This window comes from Mycteria americana, chromosome 23 (genome assembly GCF_035582795.1).
Source record: "Mycteria americana isolate JAX WOST 10 ecotype Jacksonville Zoo and Gardens chromosome 23, USCA_MyAme_1.0, whole genome shotgun sequence".
Classification (NCBI taxonomy): domain Eukaryota; kingdom Metazoa; phylum Chordata; class Aves; order Ciconiiformes; family Ciconiidae; genus Mycteria; species Mycteria americana.
Genome location: NC_134387.1, coordinates 2,307,472 through 2,328,489, shown reverse-complemented (window position 1 = coordinate 2,328,489; position 21,018 = coordinate 2,307,472). Strand labels below are relative to the sequence as shown.

The following is a 21,018-nucleotide window of genomic DNA, read 5'->3' as shown; positions in this document are numbered from 1 at the left end:
TTGCCCCACTTCAGTGCCTTTGGAACTGAAAGCAGAAACTGTCCTCCTTTTGTGGGATAGAGTGGGTTTGTTTTTATGATTGTAGCAATGGTAAGAAGTTTCCTTAGAATAGACATTTAACATTCTGCTGTTCTTGAAGTTCAAGTTGTTCCTCTTGTGTGTTAATAGATGTATGGGAAGGTTTCACGGAAAAAGAGCTTGGATGCTTGGAGTTTTGTTCCAGAGGGCATAAAGGTGGGACTGTTAGTGGGAGAACAGAGCGAGGATGATGAAGGGGAAGAGGTGCAGCAGAAGCTGAAGCCATACTTGTGTGAAGAATTAAAAAGCACTGCTTACCTGAAAAATCTGCTCAAACAATTTAAGACCAGCAGAACAACAGTTGCAAAGGCAAACACTTAAACAGGGTCTGCTGTTGACTGGCACATCGTTGAACTGAGCTATTGGTTTTTAACCTTTATTCTGGCAAATGCTGTTTTCAAAAAAATGCATGACTTTTCAGAGCCATGGAAAATGACAGGAGCTTTAGATGACAACCTACATACCTTATGTGCTCTGTGGCTGGATCTCATTCCCAGCTGCCTCGCTGCAATAGTAATTTTAAGTGATGATCAGCTTTTGTTCAGAGGGTTATAATGAAGGGGAAGAAATAACCATGCTTTTAAAGGCTAATGCAGCTCCTCAGGCAGTGTCCTGTTGTAAGTGGGGGCTAGCTAGAGCTTCTGTGTTGGCAGAGGCTGAGAGCATTTTCCCTTAACATGAAGTGTAGTATAGTTGTCTTGTCCGATGGCTAGGAGAAGGTTGGTTGGGGTATACTTGTGAGAGGGTCCTAACTTCACATGTCTGCTACCAGATGGTTCAGAAGACATGCAAAACTTTGATGGGGTGTACTTTTATTGAGAGGTGGGTATATGGTCTAAAGCAACATACGTTTCGCTGAAGGAGGAGGTAGTAATTGTTTTATGGTTAACAATGTGGCTTCATGTGTCTTCTGGAGACTGATGTAACCATTGCTATAAAGTCAAATGTTTCTTTTATGCCTCACCATATAAAGACAATAAATACTTATTTTCCAGGCCAGTTCTCAGAAATTATTTGGGCTCTTTGACTTTGATGGGACTGGAGTGCCTGTCATATCAAGGTCTCAGGTTATCAAGGTCTCATCCCATACATCTGAGAGGAATTTGCACCTGGGGTTGAGCTTTCTGTGTCTCTCTTCTATCAGTTTGCAGTTTGGATGGAGCGGGGGTTAAGTTTTGCATTTGAGAGCAAGTCCTGATGCACCTCTCCTTGCACCTGTTATAAGACCCCAATTTTCCCACTGTCTGTGTGGTTTAATTAGATTATCGAGACACTTGCGAATGATTTCAAGTCCTGGTCTGAGGAAAGGAAAGAGAGCCAAGAAGTAATCTAGCACTGTTACACTTGCTTATGATCAAGTCTCCTCTGCAATCTCTCCCTTACAATCATGGACAAAATGGGGGTGCCTGTAAGGTTATCTTTAAAGAGGTGCATTTGGTGTCAGGTCCTTTGTGCAACAAGAGCCAGAGCATTCACTGTCTTTCCAGATGGACCATGTGCTCTTGTGCCTGTGCAAGGGTCCTCATGGCATGTCATCTAAGGTTGCCTTTGGACATATTGGGGTCATATAGAGAAAGAATAGCTTAAGGTATCATGGAGCAAGTGAGTAAGGCCAAAGTTTTTACTGAATGGCTGTAAATGAAAACCAGGTGTGGGGAGAATAGGGAAGGAAATTTGTATGACCTGCACAATGTGGTTTGCATGCTTGCTGTGCTGCTAGGAAGTGAAGTAATGCTATTTGCAGCCAGGCTGGGGTTGGCTGTACCAGGTGTGCAGTACTTGGGTGAATCTATTCATGGCTATTCATTTGTATTCTCAGATCTAAGGTAGAACAGAGTCAGGACAGACACCTTTTCTTTCTGTGAAGTGAAAAAACATCTTCTCAAATGTTCATGTTTTCTTCCTCAGGCTGCAGATCGATGAATTTTCTATTAAAGCTGGAATGGTTGTTTCCCCTATAAATATTTTTAATTGTAGTCAATGAATTAAGTAAGCGATGACACATTTATTTTCCAACTTTAGGAAGGAATTTTTTTCCAATGTTAATATTCCAGTGTTCATAAAAGTGTTTATGCCAGAAGGGGCATTTAGTGCTGAAAGATTCTGATTAACCTAATTTTTTCCTGGTTCTTACAACATAAAGAAGAATAATGCAATCCCATTGTAGTCCATGGTTTATTTTCCAGAGGAGCAAAATTAGTTTGTTTTGCCTTCAACTGAGGTGTGAAAGAATTGGCCAGAACAGTCGAGTTGTGGACCTAAGGTGTTTTACTTTTCATAGTCCTAAGCACAATGGAAATGCTAGAGAAGTTTAATAATCTGTTCCTCCAACTGCATTTTATTCTCAAAATACACTTGAGCTAAAAGCTCTGCATAACGTTATGGCAAGTGAGTTGGTGGAATTAATCTAAAATACTGTGCAGAGAGACAGGTCTTCACTCACACAGGGTTTATTTGTTTAAGGCTGTGCTAAAGGTCTAGCATAACTGCCATACATTATTGCCAAGCGTAGCCTCAAACACTTGCATGGAGTGTAAATTATTCTTGCTTTTCAAAGTTAAGTAGGAAATGTCATTTACAGTTTAATATCTCTTTAAAGGAAGAATATGGACAGTGAGTGTTAAAATAAAAACAAATGACTAGCTGAGCAGTGTGTAACAAAACATTAGCCTGGGAGAACTACAATAGCAGCAATTAAATGAATATCTCCTGTAATAATTGTTTCCCTAGATCAGGAAGTGTCCTGCACCATTGGAATGAAATATATCATTTTGTGGAACACTTGGCCCGCAAGTTCATAAGGTAAGAAGTGCTGCTTTGCAGATAACCAAATGAGGAGGTGTGTGTGTGCCCGCGGCTGGGAGACGTGCTCTCGGTCGCAGTCGAGTAGCACATGCTGCTTTCCACCAGGGGCCCTGGTGGAGAGAGAGTTCTTAATGCTTTTCTCAGATCATCCCGTTGACTGCTTTTCCCCAAGTTTCTGTCATGCAGGAAATAGGGGTAGATAAGCTAATTGTTCCCTTTTTTCCTGCCTGACTTCCATGGATCAAATCATATTTTTGTGGGGAAGGAATCCTCTTATTTCTGAGATGGCTGGCTACTGCCTGAGGTACAGAAGTTTGGGTCTGCAGGGAGAGGCCTGAGGCTGTAGAATTCAGGCACTTGAGACTGGATGAAAAATCTCCCAGGCCAGTGAGTGGAATGTGGTATGATAAACATAATTAGCCTTCCTTCGTCTCTGTGGTGATACCAGGACGAACTTAAGCCTTTCTTGCTTTAGCAATCCTAAGGTCACAATGCAAGTGATTCCTCATGGTTTGCCTTGACTAGGAAGGCCCAGGGCAAAGCACCTTTTGCTGCTCAGTCCTGTCTTTCATCCTGTTGAGTTATAATCCAGATAGCAATCAGAGTGCCCTGTGTGTTTGGTGTTACACATACAGTAAGCTCTGGTCTGGAACACCAAAATAATTTACTTTTTTTCTCTCCTTCTCCAGCCCTCAGCTGAGGATGTCCTTCATCGTTTTTTCAACTAGAGGGACGATTCTAATGAGGTTAACAGAAGACAGGTAAGAAGAGATTTAAAGGTGCACAGCAGCTTTTGTGTCCTTGTAGCTTCCTTCACCTTCCTTGCTCAATGATTTCTAGTCCACTGTGAGCAGTGTTGTGACACTTTTGTGCTTCTCAATTTAATTGTTTGAATCGCCTGCCCATTTTCACATAGGACACTCATTCTGCTAGAATGTATTAAGGCCTCCTAAGGCAGAGGTTGCCTTCTTAATTTGAACTTCTAAATGTCTTTCCATCAGCAATTAGTGTTTTAACTCAAACTGCTTTAATTGAGGGAGTCTGCCTTCCACAGATTTTCAGGCTTCGGTCAGAGAACAAGAGCCTTGTTGCCTTTGAAACATCCTTACGGAGCTGTTTCTGCAAATGAATAGGTGAAAATCCCTCCCCATAAGAAGGAACTTGAAAGCCATAGGTGATATGATATTGATACCCATACTCTTGAGGTAGAGGTGAACACAATTTCTTAGGAGGTCTGAAGGTATGTTATAGGCAAACAGTGTTTAGGATGGATTGCAAGGGTGTATATTTTTTGGCAATGACAGTTTGATTGCCATGTTTCTGAAGCATGTTCCTGTCATCCTCTTGTAGATCCCCAGGTTAATCCCAGTAAATTCTATGGGATGGATTTTTTTTTTTCTCTGCCTTCAAGGAGAGCTGGATGAGGTCCTTTTAATCACTCTCGCTTCCTCTGTTAACTTCATTGCCACGTGGAGCAAAAATATATGTAACACATGTGAAGACTGTATAAGTCAGCATGTGTTTTACATATTGGATGTCTATGAAGTTGCATACCAGAGCAGCTACTATAGAGGAATGAATAGGAAACTGGCCGCTTTCCTAAAGAGCAGTCCACATACATACCAACCTTGAAAAATGTCGTTAAACCCAGCCAGCCTAAGCATCTCTTGCCACTTACTGCAACAATGAGCATAAAGAGAATGAACCATGTCTAACTTGGTGCTAGAGGAAAACCTGTTCCCTGCCTCTTTCTGTCTCCCACCCTGTGAGCACACCCCATTGCAAAGATCTCTAGTCTGTTAAGGCTCTAAGCGTAGAGACGTAAGTGTTTCCCATGTGGAATTGTATTTCATATTTATCCAGCTGTCCTAGAAATGTTGACTGGGAACAGGATATTGATATGGTATTAGTCTAAAAGCCAGCTGACTAGAGAGCTGCTGGCTTTTATTGGAGGACTGACAAACAAGGTGTGGGCTTCATGCTGGTCCTTTAGTTAACACTGGCCTTTCTTACTAGGGAAGCTGGAGTAGTGGAAAAACCTCTTCTACCTTGTCCATGCCTCCATGTGGTATATCAGCATCTGAACATGAAGACTGAGGGTGCTTAGCATCCCTTTTGGAAAAACTCTGTGCATCTAATGGGACTGGATTGACGTATTTTAAAGACCTTTGCTGTGTATCTTAGAATTTCAAGTGTTCACGATTGAAAAATAGTTCTGATCACAGGAAATGCTTGTCATTTTTATATTCAGCTTGTCTTGGTATGTGCACGGGTAGCTGAATGGAGGAAATATCTGCCCCTAGCCCACCTGTGATATACTGCTCAGTGTCTAACTAGTTTGGGATATCGCAGGTACAGAATAAGTTCTTGAAAGTTTGATAATGCAACCTATTGCAGAAGCAGACACTCTTTTCTGCCTGTGGGAGTTACTGCTCTGCACACTGGATAATGTTAATGTGCTGCTGCAATCAGCCTCACAACTGTGAGCTAGAGTATGTGATCACACAAACCGTATTTTCTGAAGTAGTTAAAAAATGCAGGGACGAAACGGACTACTGGCATTTGGCCTTGCAATGTCAGTGTGGTCCTGCGTGCAGTGACTTAATCTGTTTCCCATGAAGATCGTGTAGTTTGCTCAGAGATACACCCCACACATTGCAGGGTTTTATCTTGGTATTAAAGACTTCTGGCCTTTACTTGGCTTCCAGAATTTGGTGCCTGCAACTCAGTGGAACAACAAATGGGTGCCCACCCTATTTAGCCTGCAGTTGATCTGTCACTGAGCCTGGGATTTCTAAATAAAATTAAAACAGATACCCTGAATAGTAATGAGGTACTGGAAAAGGCTTTAATCTTCAAGTCAGTTTGAACAGGAACTGAAGGTGTAATGTCCAAATAAACTGGAGTTGCCAGGACGGTTTGAGATTGGGCCATTTGTTGTGGCTGTTTGATTATATTTGCATAGTCAAGTCAGCAAGCATAAGTGAGGCAAGTGAGCCAGGTGCAAGTCAGCTGCTCTGCTTCTGCATCAGAAGTTTGACCAGGGTTACACAGGGAATATTTCTTTAGAAAGAAATGTATGGCTATTGACTTAGGAGATGCTGCTGTTGTGGTGCTTTCCCCAGGCTGTGGGAACACTGGGAGCACATCTGCTCTATTTTCCACATCCTTAGAAAGGTATCTACCCAGCGTTACCTTAGCCTGTATAAACATTGGGTTAACTCTTTCTTCCCCTCTCTGTATCTGGTTCTGCCATGCATGTCTTCACCTGGGTATCAACTCCTGATAAATTTGATGTTGGATCTAACAACATATCTGCATTCATTTCAGGGAACAGATACGCCAGGGACTAGAAGAGCTGCAGAAAGTCCTTCCGGGAGGTGACACATACATGCATGAAGGATTTGAAAGGGTAACTAGATGCATGCTATAGTGCCTCTAAACTGTGTCTGGGTGCTCCTCAGGAAGTGTTAAACAAAGGAACTTGGCTAATAATTCTCTGATAGGTAAGTGGGGCTATTTCCCTTGTATGTGATAGGTATACTTCAGTGTACACATTCAGTGTTGGAGCTGGTACAAGGGAGCTGCAAACTGTAATACTTATCTTTCTTTTAGCCTTCAGCTTTTATGGTGGGAGCTGCCTTTTCAGTTTAGGACAAGGCAGAAGGCTTTGGCATTGCAATCCCACTTGGAACCATGTCCATGAAGGGTGGAAAGCTATCTCAAGCCCTGCATGGGTGCTCCAGTAGGCTTGTTAGAGTTGGGTGGGGGCAGAGGCCATGACTGTAGCCTGTTCTCACCGGTGGACAAATAATGCTGCGCAGAAGTTATTGCCTGCTCTGATATTCTCCTTCTGTGTATTTTACAAGCTCAGGAGTTTCTCTAAACCTGAACTCCTGAAGCCCCTCCCACTTCTGTACTACATGTGCATTTGGGAGGATTGTGGAACTGTCTGCCTATTGAAAATGCATGTGAACACCCAACAAAAATTCAGGTAGCCTGACAGCAATGCTGGCTCTTAACTAGGAGTCCAAAACCAAATCCCAGAGTTTGGTGACTTTGCAGGAGAAGTCCAAAAAAACAAATTTAAATTCAGAACAGAAATGAAATTAATAAGCCAAATATGTTCAGGGTGGTCTACTTTTTAATTTTGAATTGATGCACACTGAAGCGTTTGCCTTTCTACCTTGCAGAATATGCTTCTGCATAGACCAAAGTGGGAGACAGAAGCATAAGAATATTGCGCTGAAGTTGGTTTGTTTGCAATTGGAGTAGCTGACCTAGAGGTGCTGGGGAATATTTATCAATGGACCTAGGATGTATTCTGAAGGAGGAAGGTGAATGGGATTTTCCGATAGCAGAATAGAGAGAGACTACTTTATTGTTGGCCAAAGGCCTTAGGGTTGGTTTGACTGAGTTATGCTTTAGGTAAGGCCTTGAAGTAATGTGATAAAAACCATAGACAAGAAACTTGTTCTGTGAAGCAGTTATCTCTGAAAGCAGAGGTTATGTGTAGACTACAAACATGACAAACTCCCTGCCATCTTCTCTTTCTTTCTGGTGCATGTGTAGATGCCCACAAAGTATTATTATTAATTTGTTGCTAATAATCTTCTGATTTAATTTCAGGCAAGTGAACAGATTTACTATGAAAATGTTCACGGTGAGAGACTTTCTTGATCCATTGAATGTTTGGGGTTTTTTTTTTTTCCTCCTCTTTCTTTTTGACTGATAATTTCAATAGATTTGAAATGCACCTTCACTGCAGGAAAGGTGGGGGGTGGCTCCTACTCTTACAGGCATGCAATGCTATTCAGGGTAGCTGTTCCTGAAAAGGAAAAAGAACAGGTGGAGCTTTAATGCTCCAGAGCTGGAATGAATGTGTTTCAGGCCAAAAGTGAGACACCAGGCTGAGTGAAGATGCCTGCTCTTATGAAAACTGTCTGGTACCTTATCTTGTTCTTTTTGCTTGAGGACTCAGGTAACCATTTCTTCTTCCTTCTGAAACATGAATCTGTGGAGATGCTGTTAGGTAAAAGGTTTTTTTCAATAAGCAATTATTAAATCCAGTAGTAAGTGCAGACTATTGTAAAAATGTTTGTCCTTTCCTTCCTTGTAATTAACATAAAAACTTTCTGCACTGCAAACCTGAAGTAGAAATATAAACATTGCTTCTTGGAAATCAAAAGATAGGTGACCAGCTGTTTGAGTACAAAGCCAGTCCTAATGGTTTTGCAGGGCCACTCATGAATAAAATGAAGCGGTGACTAAGCCCGCACATCTTTGGGACTCAGCTGTAAAATACGACTGCAGCAGAATGGAATAGATAGCTAGAACATTGCGATTTGAGATTGATAATGCTGTTACATGTTTTACATGCTTTTACATACTACATGTAAACAGATGGCCGTCATATGCAAGAAGCAGTGGACAACTGGGTCCTCAAGTCTGAATGTTGGCCCGTGTATTTTGTCTTTGTTGGCTCTGTGTGTTTATCCTTGCTCCACTAAAGGAGTGTTTATACCACCTGCAGTAGGTCCTAAGGCTCCTGCAGTAGTCGATGGAGGGAGAAAGGCATCTCTAGAGGTCACTTGGGCTCCTAAGTTTGTACAAGAAGTGCTCGCTTTTCTCCATTTCCTACAGAAAGAGCCTAGGCACTTGAGTTAGGCATCTGCAACAGGAATGACCCTGCATGTTGCTTATTGTTTGTCAAGCGCTCGACTTTCTCATTACATCATTACCACATTATTTAAAATTGAGGATTTCTAAGTGGCACCAAGAAATTTAGGTGTCAGATCTCTGTTCTGCAGTAATTGAAGAAGTTGCTTGTTTGGATTTTTGTCTCTTCAGCAACAGCTTGTTAAAGACACAGCTACTTGTAAAGGCAGAAAAATGCCCTAGACTGTTGAAGAAATGTAAAGGTTGATAATTTACGTGCCTTGACGTATTTAGCCTTTATCTTTCCAACAGTGTTTGTGCAAGGTGTACCTACAGAGCTCCTTCATATCTGTAGCAAGTCTATTGTCAGAAATATGAATTATTCTATTTGGCCACTCCTGAAAACTAATACAAACTTGTAAAACCCAAGCTATAATCAATACAAGGGGAAGACCACAAGGTTTAACTATGTTGCTGAAATATGTTGCATAGGAAGGTTGAAGATTTTAGGCCATTTTCTTACCACATCTGTTTAAATCCCAACTGAGCATTTTATCACAAGCTGAAAAAAATCTCTGGATTTCTTGAATTGACAGCATTAATAAAATCAGGAAAGAACTAGAAACACTTTGTGTTTTTGATGGCTGTAGTTTAATCTACTGGTCTGAAATACTTATAAGGGGCTGTCAATTAAAAATCATTGGTACATCAAAGGAGTGTGGTATAAAAGTGGTATTGAAGGCAGGTGCTTGAGTGGAAAAAGTGTGCAGAAATTCATGTCTTCTGAGAACTGGTTGGCTGAAGGGAGGTAAGGACATGGGCTTGATGTCCACTGTTTCTGGTCCTTTGTGTGCTAACAGGTCGCTAGCAGGATGTTTTCTAGGCTAGCTTAACAAATACGACTCAAACAAGGGACTAAAGAAGTTTGTGTATTTAGGTTACAGAACTGCAAGTGTCATCATTGCATTGACAGATGGAGAACTCCATGAAGACCTATTTTTCTACTCTGAGAGGGAGGTAAGTGTCTTACACATTTTTAGCGAGGGAGACAGTGAAATGTCTGGGCTTGCTGCTTTGAAGGCAAAAGACAGGGAAAACCTTTTTCCCTAGTGACAAAACTTCATCTTGGTGCTCTTTAGCCATGAATTTTAAGGATAAACATTAACAGCAGCAATGCTTCTGACTCATCAAAACTGAGACTGTTCATGGGAAAGGAGGGGGGTTTAAACTTCCAGTTAAAAAAAAAAAAAAAAAAAAAAAACAACCAAAAAAACCCCAAAACCAAAACTGGAGGAAGGAATAGTTTACAGCTGAAAAGTTTCAGTATTTACTGGGTTGTTCTGGGCAATACCTGCACCTTCTCACTTTGACTTTTCTTCTTTCACAAAAAGTAAAAACCACAGAAAGAGGGTGACTGTTGTTCCTATAATCTTCTGTCACACCAGAAATCCTTTCAGATGATCAAATCAAAAATTTTCACAAATATTTCCAAGATTCAAGCATGTATTCTCAACATCCTCATTAAATTAGCATACTATGCAAAATATTAGATAAACAGTAGGTTGAGCACTTGAAAGCTTTGCTGTATAATGTTCCTACTGATGTCCTTTTGATAGTCATCTCTGAAGAGATGAACCAATTTTCACTTTTCAGTCAAACAAATTAAGATGACCTAAATTTGGAAGATGGTATTGTTACATGAATTTGCTCTGGACAGGATTTTTCCTCTCAATCTGTCCAAAGTGCAGCTTTAAATCCAATAACAACAAAAAGAATGGTTTTGTAGAATAAAACCAATATTGCTACAGCACAAACAAATGTCATGAATCTAGATTCCCATCCTTGCTGTTCATCTCCTCTTCTTCCCTTCCAAAATAAAAAATCTACAGGAAAAACAAGTTTGTTTTTAGAGGTGAATGAACAAGTTAAGAGGTCAGAAGTGTTATATTTGGGTTGGTTTGGGGAGGAACAGTTAGTGAGCTAGTAGAACAGAGATCCTGACCTCGGCTCTTACACTGTGAGTTGCTTCAGTTGTTTGGGTTTAAGTTTCTCGGTGTAAAACTGAAATGATACTTTTCTTGTAAAGCACTTTGCTATCTAACAATTTGAACTACTACAGCCTTCTGATATAATCTGACTTGCTGCCGTCTTTTCCGGGAATGGGTTTTCAGTCAGGTGTTCCTGATCTAATGAAATATGATTAAATGACTTAATTCATACTTAGGCAGACAAGAGCATTTAGAACAGTTGCTTTTTGAATAGTAAATGCACCTTCATCTGCATGTCAGTGAAATAGCCTGGAAAAATGAAACCTGTGGATGTTCTCCCTTTATTACTTTGAGATGCTGTGTAAACAGTGGGAGAGAAACAGTTTTGTAGCAAATGGAATGAAATGCTTCTTCACCTATGGGTATTGTGAGTCCAGGAACAGATGTCTGAAATAAAAAATACCAAACCATTTTAGGTTACTGTTATACTGGGATATGTCCTAAATGATGAAAAGAAAATGGATTTAGTCTGTCTTACATCTGTTGGACAGACAAATGTTAGGAAGTTGGAGAAGCTAGGAAGGTGAGCTAATTAGGTATAAAACCCCCTACCAAATACCTTGGGTTTTGCTTTACTAAACAAATAGCTACTCTGGTAGCAGATGAAACCTGTTTCTACAGAATCAGGTAGGAAAGCTTTTAAAGCTCTCTTTTGACAAGTCCCCCATTGCTCATTTTACAGAGAAAGACTAAATTTATGATTAAGACCTTTCAGAAACCTAAATGCCATCACATTTGCATCCATGTCATCCTACCTTTCCTTGTTCCAGGCTAATCGGTCACGTGACCTGGGAGCAACAGTATATTGTGTTGGCGTGAAAGACTTCAATGAGACCCAGGTAAATGAGGCACTCGTTGTGTTTACTGTGGTACTTGGCAAAGGTGCATGTTGAACACAGGCACATGCTCCTGAATCACTTTCTCAAGACTTCTCAAGTGGTCTTCCTCTCCTTCTGTTGACTGACAGTCTGAAGTGTCTTGGTCTGGGTGTTTGGGTTTAAGCCCCTTTCTGTCTTAATCTCTATATGTGGAGAACTGTCCCTCTGTCTGCATGCCACAATGACTCTTGCTAATGGTGGAGAAAAGCAGAGGAGAAGACACACAAAGAATAGCAAATCAGTCTGGCTTGAGCTGTAGGCAGGAGGAGGTAGTGGGGACTTCTTCTCCCCCCCGCCACCAATGAGGTGCCATGTAAGACTTCAGTTTCAGTCCAGCTTTTCTTTCACAGGAAAACTCTGCTGTAAAAAGCAAACAGCTTCATTAGTGACACTAATGTTTTACAGTATTTCACACCCAGTGTAACAGTTGACATTATATTTTTCTAACATGAGTGAAACACTTGTACATCCCCTAAGTGGAGTGCTGAAATACTTATTGAATAGAGCTTTTCCAGGTTTTCAGCTTTCTAACAAAGCTTCAAACACTCATTCAAAAAGGAGTCAAAACAAACTTGGTTTAGAACAATCTCCTTTGAATCAAAACCAGAGGCTAGTGTAACCCAGAGTAAGTCACAGAAAAAGCAAAGAGGGAATAAAAATGGCAAAGAGACTAGATCTAAAGTAGCAGACCTCAAAGACAGCTGCTACTTGAAGTCATTTAGGTGCTGAAGAAATTAACTGGAATTAGATGGCGGTGTCTGAAGCCCCAGAATGCACTAGGAGGAGGACTATGGGGAATGACTTGAGGAAACTATAAACATCCTGGTTTGCAGAGGCTGCTGTGTCTTGGCCAACAAGCAGTAAGCAGCTTTACCACCCTTCTCGGAGCAGGCAGAGGAAAGGTGCCTGGAGTATTTCTCTGGATACAAACCAGGACGTTGGCAGTTTGGTGTTGTGCTTGAGAAGTGGGAGTTCTGAGTGACATGAGCTGGAAAGGTGGAGCCAGTGGGGTTTAGGGAGGAATGTGTGGCTAGTCTGCAGCCTCCAATTTGCAATGCTACAGGAAACGCCAAAGAGGCCTGCTGGGTTGCTGTTACCTCTGCCACGGGAGAGAATTACTATAACAAACGTTGGCCTTGCAGCAGTAAAACTTGATTCTGCTCCAGCAGATGCATGGAGAGCTCATTACTTCTGAATTGGGCTTATGTTTTTGCCTTAACCCTTAGCATGCTATTGACAAGTGAACCTGCATGTAGCTCTTTACAGGTGATGTCCTGGTTCCCCTTATCTTACCACCACCACATGAATGGCCCTCTTCCTTGTCATGTAGGCTTCCAAATGCTCTTCTGCTCCCTTTTTCGCTCCACTTGGAAAATACCTCCTGTTAGCTCCCTGCTTTCTTCTTCTTGGCTCTCTAATAGTTGAGCCTAGCACAAATAGTCAAATCTCTGTCCTGACAGGAAAGGAGAATCAGGCCTGTATCTTCAGATGGAGTATAATTTGCATTAGTCTTCTCTATATGTGAAAATACTCACTCATTTTGATTGGTTCCCTGGTTTAAATGATGTATGTGCTGAAGTGTTTTGCTGCATTAGTGGCCTGTCATGTTGATGCTGTGGCCTATTTTGGTTGGGGAGTTATTGTGCTGGGTGATTTACAATCATGTGGGAGACAGGGGGGTTTTTTGGGGTTTTTTTTGTGGTTTTTTTTTTTTTTCCAGTAAAGATCATTAGGCTCTGGGCATTGGTGAAAGCCACGTTCTGTCTTGTCTTCAAAGTTAAGGGAAGCCTTTCAGGCTAAAGAGATAAACTGCTTGACAAACTATAATGCACTAGCAATCCATACAGAGTACTTGAAGTATTTGTTTTTTTACTTGCAAGTGGATGAGTCTGGAGAAGTATTAATTTGCTGCCTGCTGGCTAATTTATCTCATTCTTCACATTTCTGTTTTATTTACTTTTACCGCTCTGTCAGCTGGCTAGAATTGCCGACAGCAAAGATCATGTCTTTCCAGTGAATGATGGTTTTGAAGCCCTTCAGGGGATCATAGACTCTGTAAGTATTTTTAATCATGTTTTTGCATGTGTGTATGTTAGTTTGTGTTAGCTTGCACAGTTGCAGGTTTAGTTTTCCTGTGTTCACAGGGACCTGCTGACTACCAATAAATCACTTAAACTTTTAGACCAAAGAAACTGACCTTTGTACTAATGTTGCTACTTCAAGGTAGAGTTTATCAACAGGTCACAATACGGTAAGGTTTGAGCCCAAATATTATTTTTGTATGTCTCCCTCCTTGACGGGAAGTAACTGACTGAATGGACTTAGGTGCATGGTGGCAGTCTATAAAATGGCTGCCACAGACTGGGACAGCAGGGATGTGTTAGAGCACATGCCGTATGAAGGATTAGGGCACTCTTTGATCTCCTTCTTTCTGCTTGATTAGCATCCTTTCTGTCCTGGTGGATGTGCTGCACTGCTCACCTGGTTAGAATGAGGGAAGGAATCCTGTTATGTATGCCAAAATCCCAAGAACTTGGCTTTCTACATTCGGCCTCCTGACAAATGGGCTATTTTTCCACCCCCCACACCTAGGTTTCCCGATTCAGATTGATCAGTTCCTGGCATTTCCTCTAGGGGCTGGGTGCAGCATAGAAGAGCTGGCCCATTCCTGAGTGGCTGGGCTAAGAGCTGGCAGTTCAGCTGACGGAGGGAGGGGCACAGCATGATCCCTGTCCCGTGGCTTGCGCACAAGTCATGCAAATGGCTCCATGGCCTTTACTGGCAAATAAGGATGCCTCACGAGGCATCCCTATTTCTAGCTCTAAAACTTTGAGTGGCCTAATACTGTGTCACCAGGACCAACGCTTCCATTGACTGAGGAGGAAAGGCAATATATGAGAGGATGTGTGTGCCATTTTCATTATAAGTGTAAAATGTGCCAAGCGTTCACTAGGAAACAGTATGTTTTCAGGTAGCTTTCAGTATTTTTTTGGTTCCTCTTGCTCAGTCGTATCCCATAACTGTTCTAATTAAATTGCTTCCCATGGCTACAGAGAAGGATGGGAAATCCTTTTAAGGACATGTGTTTTGTTCATTTTGGTATAGTTGATAAAGCACAGATGAAATATATGACTTGAAGCTAGGGAGGGTAGGTTCACCAGGGGGGTCTCGGGTTTCTGTGTTTACAGTGGTTACGCACTATTCTGACCATGTAGTACCAAGCAGAAGTGTTCCCTCAGCGCAGGCTCAATTTTCCCTAGTGCCCTCGCATGTAGATGGAATACGATCCCTTGCTTATTGGTTTTCCTGGCACTGTCCGAGTGTGGGGCTACTGCCTCAATTCTCTTGGACAATCAGGTGTTGCATGTCATTTAGGAAAGCAACAAAACAACAAAAAACCCTGGTTTGCTTTCCAGCCCTGCATTCCCTCTGCAGCTGTTTTTAATGAATTCCAGCAGCAGTTCTGACTCCCTTTCCAGTTATACTTAACAGAATAGGAAGACTTCAGCCTCCAGGAACCTACAAGAACTGCTTCAGCTGACTGGTGCAAGATTTACCAGCCCTGGAAAGGAGGGTCACAAGGAAGTGTAATTGTACAGTAATTAATCTGTGACCTGATCACTTGCGTTGAGTGGGGGGATTGCAATAGGTTGGGGAGAAAGGAGGTGTGTAAAAGGAATGGCAAGAAGGACATTAATCACTCTGTAGAATAACAATGCATCTGTGGATTCCTGTTCTAGATGGAAAATAAGCTCCCTCATTCCTTCTTTTCTTGTCCTTGCAAAGCACCCCTATCTTGGAGCAAACAAACAAAGCATTTGTGTTCACAGGAAAGCATTTTAATGTTGAAAGAGCCATGAGATTTGGAAGCTGCTTTCAATTCCTGTGTAAAAGTTGGCATAGCAAGGATGCTCAGCCATGTGTAGAGGGGATTGGTTAGGCTACTAGCTGCTGGTTGATCTAACAGGGGAAGGAAAGATAAAATGATGAGCCTGGGGGAGATTAGTGTTTGAAATCATTCTAGAGATCTGAAGACCTGGGTTCGTTCTGGCCTGCAGTGATTTGATGTGAACTGCCCTGTATTCCTGCTGAGGCAGCCTGACTTTTCCCTCCTCCCCTTGTCCTGAGGAGTAGATCTTTTTCCACCCTCCGTGTGTGCAGATGCAGTGGACTTAGAAGTCCCTCTGGAATGAGGAAGAGGGTGGGAGCTGGGAGTGGTGAAGCTTGAGGCTGGCCTCCACTGGGCCTCTACATCTGCTGAGCAAAGATGTTCGGGGTGGTGGGTCTGCAAATGTTTCAGTACACCTGCCCTTCCTTTTCTGTGGGAGCCAGCAAGTTTTGAGTTAGCAGCTGCAGGGAGATCTGCTCGGTGCTTTCAGAGGAGGACTGTCTCCCGCTAAGCATCACCAAGTTGCTCAGGCTGTGCCCCTGACACTGTGCTTAAATGAGCTGAAAAATACAGTCCCATGCTGAAGTCATGCTTAAAAACATGATTCTTAGTGGGAGCTGAAGGTATCCAGTGCATTGTAGGTTTTGGTCCTTTTTCTCCTGTGAGTTTCAATGTGACTTTTTTTATTAAGCAAACCAATTGCTTTTTCTCCCTCATTGTGAAAAAGCCACTGCTAAAACTTCAACTTCCCCCATGTTTAATGGGGATTTTGAGTTTGTTGGGAGGGAAGAATCTGGTAGAGAAACAGACATCTGATTGCTGTCAGCTGGGAAACAAACGGAAGGAACTGAAGTAATTTATTAAATTTTTCTTTGCTGTGAAAAATTTCTGCAGATCATAACCTGTCAATTTAAAGCAAATGGAGCAAGTCTTAGAAGGAAAACCTGAAACTCAACTTCATCTACTGCCCAGTACGTCTTTGGTAGGAGTGCTGGAGGCAATGGAACATAAAGCAGCATGAAAGTCAGGATAGGATCCTGGCATTGCTTTGCTTTGAGCCTTCAACAGAAACTGACTGAAAGAGCAGTCGTTTGGAACAAGAATACTCCCTGATCCTTGCCATGTGTTAAGCTCCGAGCTAGTGCCACTGTTTATCTCAAATAGAGATGTAACTGTGGGTCCCTTAGAGAGGATTCTCTGAGTGAGCTGCAGGAAGGCTCATGAAGCAGTTGTGATGTATAAGAAATGAAGTAGTATGAACTACTTTGCGGGACTGTCTCCTATCTGTATAAATTGTGCAAATGATTCATCCTTTTAAGTTTAATTTCCTGTGTACTCCTTTCAGATGATCTTGCAATAGTGTCCACCTACCCTCAGTATTTTTCCAGGTCTTACCTCAGCTCTTAGAATTGAGATGGCCGTTCAATGTACTCCTTCACCTCAAGAAATTTTAGCCTGGAAATGTACTGTCTCTGAATATTTCTGTTACACAAACTGCAGTGCTGGGTATGTGTAGCGTGGTAACTTTTGTGAGAAATTGATGTGAGCGTCTGGTAGACAAAGTATGAGAAATGTGGTGATGCTTTCACATACTTACCCTGGGCTAGCTGTCCAAACTTCACTTCCAAATAGGTAACCTGTATATTCTCTGGTGCAGGGAGAGGGGCTGAGACTCCATGAATGGGGGAGAGAGACGAGAGAAAGTTACTTCCTTTGCAAGACACATCCTGTATGTGCAAAATCTATAATGTACACAAAATGTCTAAGTCAGCTGTCTGCCTTACTGCTAACCTGTAGCCCGAGCTTTACCTGTACACTGCCCAGGGTCAGAAAGCTGGGCTCTTTAAGCTTCTTCAGCCAGTAAGGAAGGGTGGGATCTCCCAAGGGCAATTCAGAGCAGGAGCTTCACATAGGTATGCTGAATCTGTCTTCTGTCAGAGCCAGGCTTTCTACGCAGGCCAAAGAGAAAGTCAGCAACTCAAGCCTCTTGGCTTGGGTAGCTAGCTTAGCCATCTAAAGGAGGGGATGTGAACCCTCAGTCTCAACTGTATAGTGTTTCTTGTTACTTTTAGTGGTATATGATCATGCTTTCTACTTCTTTCTTCCCCCAAATGCATCTTTAAAAAGAACTTAAATATTTTTATTTTACTTAGCTCATGCAGATATTAGTGGACAGGAAACACTTCATAAATAAATTACTGTTTTGTAACTGGCAACAGGCTTTTTTGTTTAGTAACTCAACAGAGGTTGATAATGAGTACCTAGCCTCCGACTGTAGGTCATTCACACTAACACTGGTGAGGCAATAACCTTCTATTAAACTTCAGCATCCTGTTTGCTAATTAGAATTCCCAAATTTGGTGAAAAAAAATTTGTAAGAAATATGCAGCTGCTGTGGTGAAATAATCTGTCTGCATGCTTGTGGACCAGAATACCAAATGAAAGCTTCCAGCAGCTGCAGAATTTCACTCCCCTTCTTCCCTTTGTTTCTAAAAGGGCCCAGGTGACCTGCAGGGCCTCTCCTGGCTCTTGGCCTTTAATGCATTGCCTGGCAGAAAGCTAAATTAGTTACAGGTAGTGCTAAACTCAGCTCTATCCTGATAGAGATAACTGACAAATAAAGTCATGCTTCCGCAAGGATGTGTTGCATTTTTTTATTTGGCATGTCAACAAATATTAACACGAGATCCTCCCAGGAGCCTGTGTGAAGCTGGAGCATAATTGGAGCCCCACAGAGTACAACAGGAGACTGATTTGGGAATCTGAGCTTGGTCATTAAGCGTGTGCTGCTAAAGACAATGGGATGCTTCCTCACCAGGAGCGAGCACGTGCTTCAAATACTTTTCTGCATGGGTGCCAAGGCAAGCTGCCTTGAGGCCTGCAGTTAGTTACCAAGTAAACCAGAACTGTTGTAGTTTTCCCTAGGAAAATGAGGATGTGGAGTCAGTTCTCCCATGTATGCTGCTGGAGCGGTTTATAGGCACTCAGCTGGGAGATTGCATCACCACTCTTGCATGTTACTTTGCTTTCCTGGGGAGCCAGCCCGCAGTGGATGAAGTGCACCTACAGCCCACACAAGGCTGTGCAGTCCTTGGGAAATATGAGAACAGAAGATTTGATGAAATCTTCTATGACGAATATGTTGAAGTCCTTTTTGAATGTATCTCTTGAACGAGGGAGAGACATAAAGGAATTATTTTGCAATAGTTACTGCTGCCTGATTTTAACTTTAAGTTAGGGTAAGTGCTTGGAGCATTGGAAACTTATTATTCTAAATCAAAATAACTATTGCAGTTGGCACTGTAAAAAGCCATTAAGGCCAGCTTTTTATAGTCACGTAAATGGATTGGATTGGACTGGAAGGGAGCTCTGCATCATCTCATTGAGACACCTGCTGTTCCACCCCCCCCATCTGAGTTGGCTTACAGCATGAATGTTTGCAAATGACTGAATAGAAGTCATGAATTTCAAACTTAATCATGTGAGGTTTTACTTGATTTTATTTTTTTTAAATGAAAGTATTGATTGTATTTTTCATGCATTTGTTCTCCACCTCATTTGCCTACTTCTCTTTCACTTCATTGCTGAAAGGCAATGAGAAGAAATGTATATTAAAACTTTTGGGGATGCTGAGGGAGAGAGGAACAGAATCTAAGGGGGAATTTGGAAAAATGTGAAAAGATTCTCTTCTTAAAGGACACATTTTTTAGTGGAAGGGAAAAATACTTGGAAAAACATCAACTCTTGGTTGTGCTCATTAGCCCTGGCAGTCACTTTGGGAGAAAAATGCTGAATCTTCAGAGAAGCAGAACCTGGAATGAGTAAGGGGTGGGTAGTAGAGGACTGACAGCGGTGGATGGGTGGATAGATAGCTATGGATGGATACTTTGGAAGAGTGTTCTTACAGTCCTCTTTATTTTTTGTGTTTTTTCCTTATTCTGCCTTTCAAATTCTTCTAGTGCTTTTCAGTTCAGTTCTTAACTGTTGACTTTCTCTCTTTTTCCACTTGACAGTTCCTGTATAACCTTGTTCCTGCAAATCTTCTTTCTCTTCACTTGTCAGTCTGCCAGCAGCTCAGACGGTCCTGGTTCCTTCAGTCCCTTGGTACTCTTTCAGTCTCTACCAGCCCTGCTTCTGAGTAACTCAAACTTTTGTTTAAAAGTTTTAAAAAATAAATCATTGCTCTATCTGTACCTTTTGCAATTAGGTATTTGATTTGAGGCAGAGCGCCATGATTTTGGAGAAAAAATAGTTTATCTTTTTTGTACAGAATTTATTGTATTGGTTGCTGTTCTTTCCTTACAGATGTTTCAATTTAAAGTTGGGAAAATAATTTTCACATTGGATTTGAGTCATGATGCTTGGCTGACATTTACTTGCCTCTTGGAGCTGACCTAAATTTTGATCAGTATTACCTCGTCTAGGGGCTGCTCAGCCCAGTGGTGAACACCCACCACTCTCGATCACTGCTGCTGTTCTCACAGGCGCTTATGGACACTGTCACAAGGTTGCTGATCGTGTGCGGTGACCAATTTGAGTTGGTCTTCAGAGCGGGGGAAAGGCTGCTGCATGCAAATAACAGCTTGAGCAGCAATTTTAGCACTGTATGGCACAATATCCAACTCTAGCATGCTCCTTGTGCCTTGCAAGCAGTCTGCCAAGCCTGATGCTGAAGTATTTGTGTAAATCGCTGTCTACACGTAAAGTGGTTAAAGGTAGTGCCAACTCTTACGAAGGCATACTGCTTAATTTAAGTTTGGTTTAAGTAAAGAGCAATTGTCCATACACCTTGATTTGAAATCACAGTGCAACTTTGAGGATGCACTCAGGTATGCTCTCATAGATCAGATGAAAAACTTAAGAAGTTTGAACCCCTCTACTGAGACTTGAGAAGGGGCTGTGTAGATACTCCTAGGATGTTTTAATGCAAAGGTAAACAGCTTAGCTTAAACTGGTGATGTTTTATTTGGAGTTTTGGGCTCCAGAATAATTTTGGGGAGGGAGGCGTGACTGCAAAGGGAGAGCAATGACATTGCCTTGCGTAACCCTTCAGAGTGCACCTTAGTTGTTATGGATCATAGTCTGCATAATAACTTGTCCCACGGGCAAAGGCAAGCTTGTGCTGAGATACTGGAGAGCGTCGGCATCCATTGCCTTCCTCCATAGCAGTAGCTTGCCATGGAAGAGCGATGACACCGGTGTGGTTGGTTTAAAGTGAAAAGCTAGCATGGCATAATTGTGACATGAATGCAAAGTGCAATGTTGAGTTAAACGTTTACATGAGAACAAGTGCACTCTTGCTCTTGCGTGTGTTTTCAGATTTGTGTTTCTATAGAAACAAGTCTGAGATACTTCATGACATTTTTTTGTCTTTTAGATTTTAAAGAAATCCTGTATAGAAATTCTGGCGGCAGAGCCTTCCAGTATATGTGCAGGGGGTAAGTATAAACTGAGTTTTTCATGTTGCCTAAAATACATCTTCCTGTCCACCTCTAATTGCTGGAGAGTGCAAAAGGAACTAATTAACTGGAGCTAAATCTTTTGCTTTTTTGGTGAATTTCTTTTTCATCTTACAGTAGCTTGCACATTTCCCACTTCTGCCAAATGATGTCAAATGGGAGTTTCTTATAGAAAAGGCTTCAATTTGACAGTTTTGCCTAGC

At 41.8% G+C, this 21,018-nt stretch overlaps 1 protein-coding gene across 2 annotated transcripts in view; it reads left to right on the top strand.

The window, feature by feature from the left end:
- Nucleotides 1-21,018, top strand: part of ANTXR1 (ANTXR cell adhesion molecule 1) — a 113,928-nt gene that overhangs the window by 6,883 nt on the left and 86,027 nt on the right. For both annotated transcript variants that reach the window (XR_012778711.1, XM_075523813.1), the window contains exons 2-9: nucleotides 2,809-2,880; nucleotides 3,573-3,644; nucleotides 6,214-6,295; nucleotides 7,513-7,546; nucleotides 9,479-9,558; nucleotides 11,360-11,428; nucleotides 13,442-13,522; nucleotides 20,734-20,794. Coding sequence is in view for 1 of the 2 variants with exons in the window: in XM_075523813.1 (XP_075379928.1) it covers nucleotides 2,809-2,880; nucleotides 3,573-3,644; nucleotides 6,214-6,295; nucleotides 7,513-7,546; nucleotides 9,479-9,558; nucleotides 11,360-11,428; nucleotides 13,442-13,522; nucleotides 20,734-20,794 (551 nt within the window). In the remaining variant the exon portion in view is untranslated. The remainder of the gene's footprint in view (nucleotides 1-2,808; nucleotides 2,881-3,572; nucleotides 3,645-6,213; nucleotides 6,296-7,512; nucleotides 7,547-9,478; nucleotides 9,559-11,359; nucleotides 11,429-13,441; nucleotides 13,523-20,733; nucleotides 20,795-21,018) is intronic.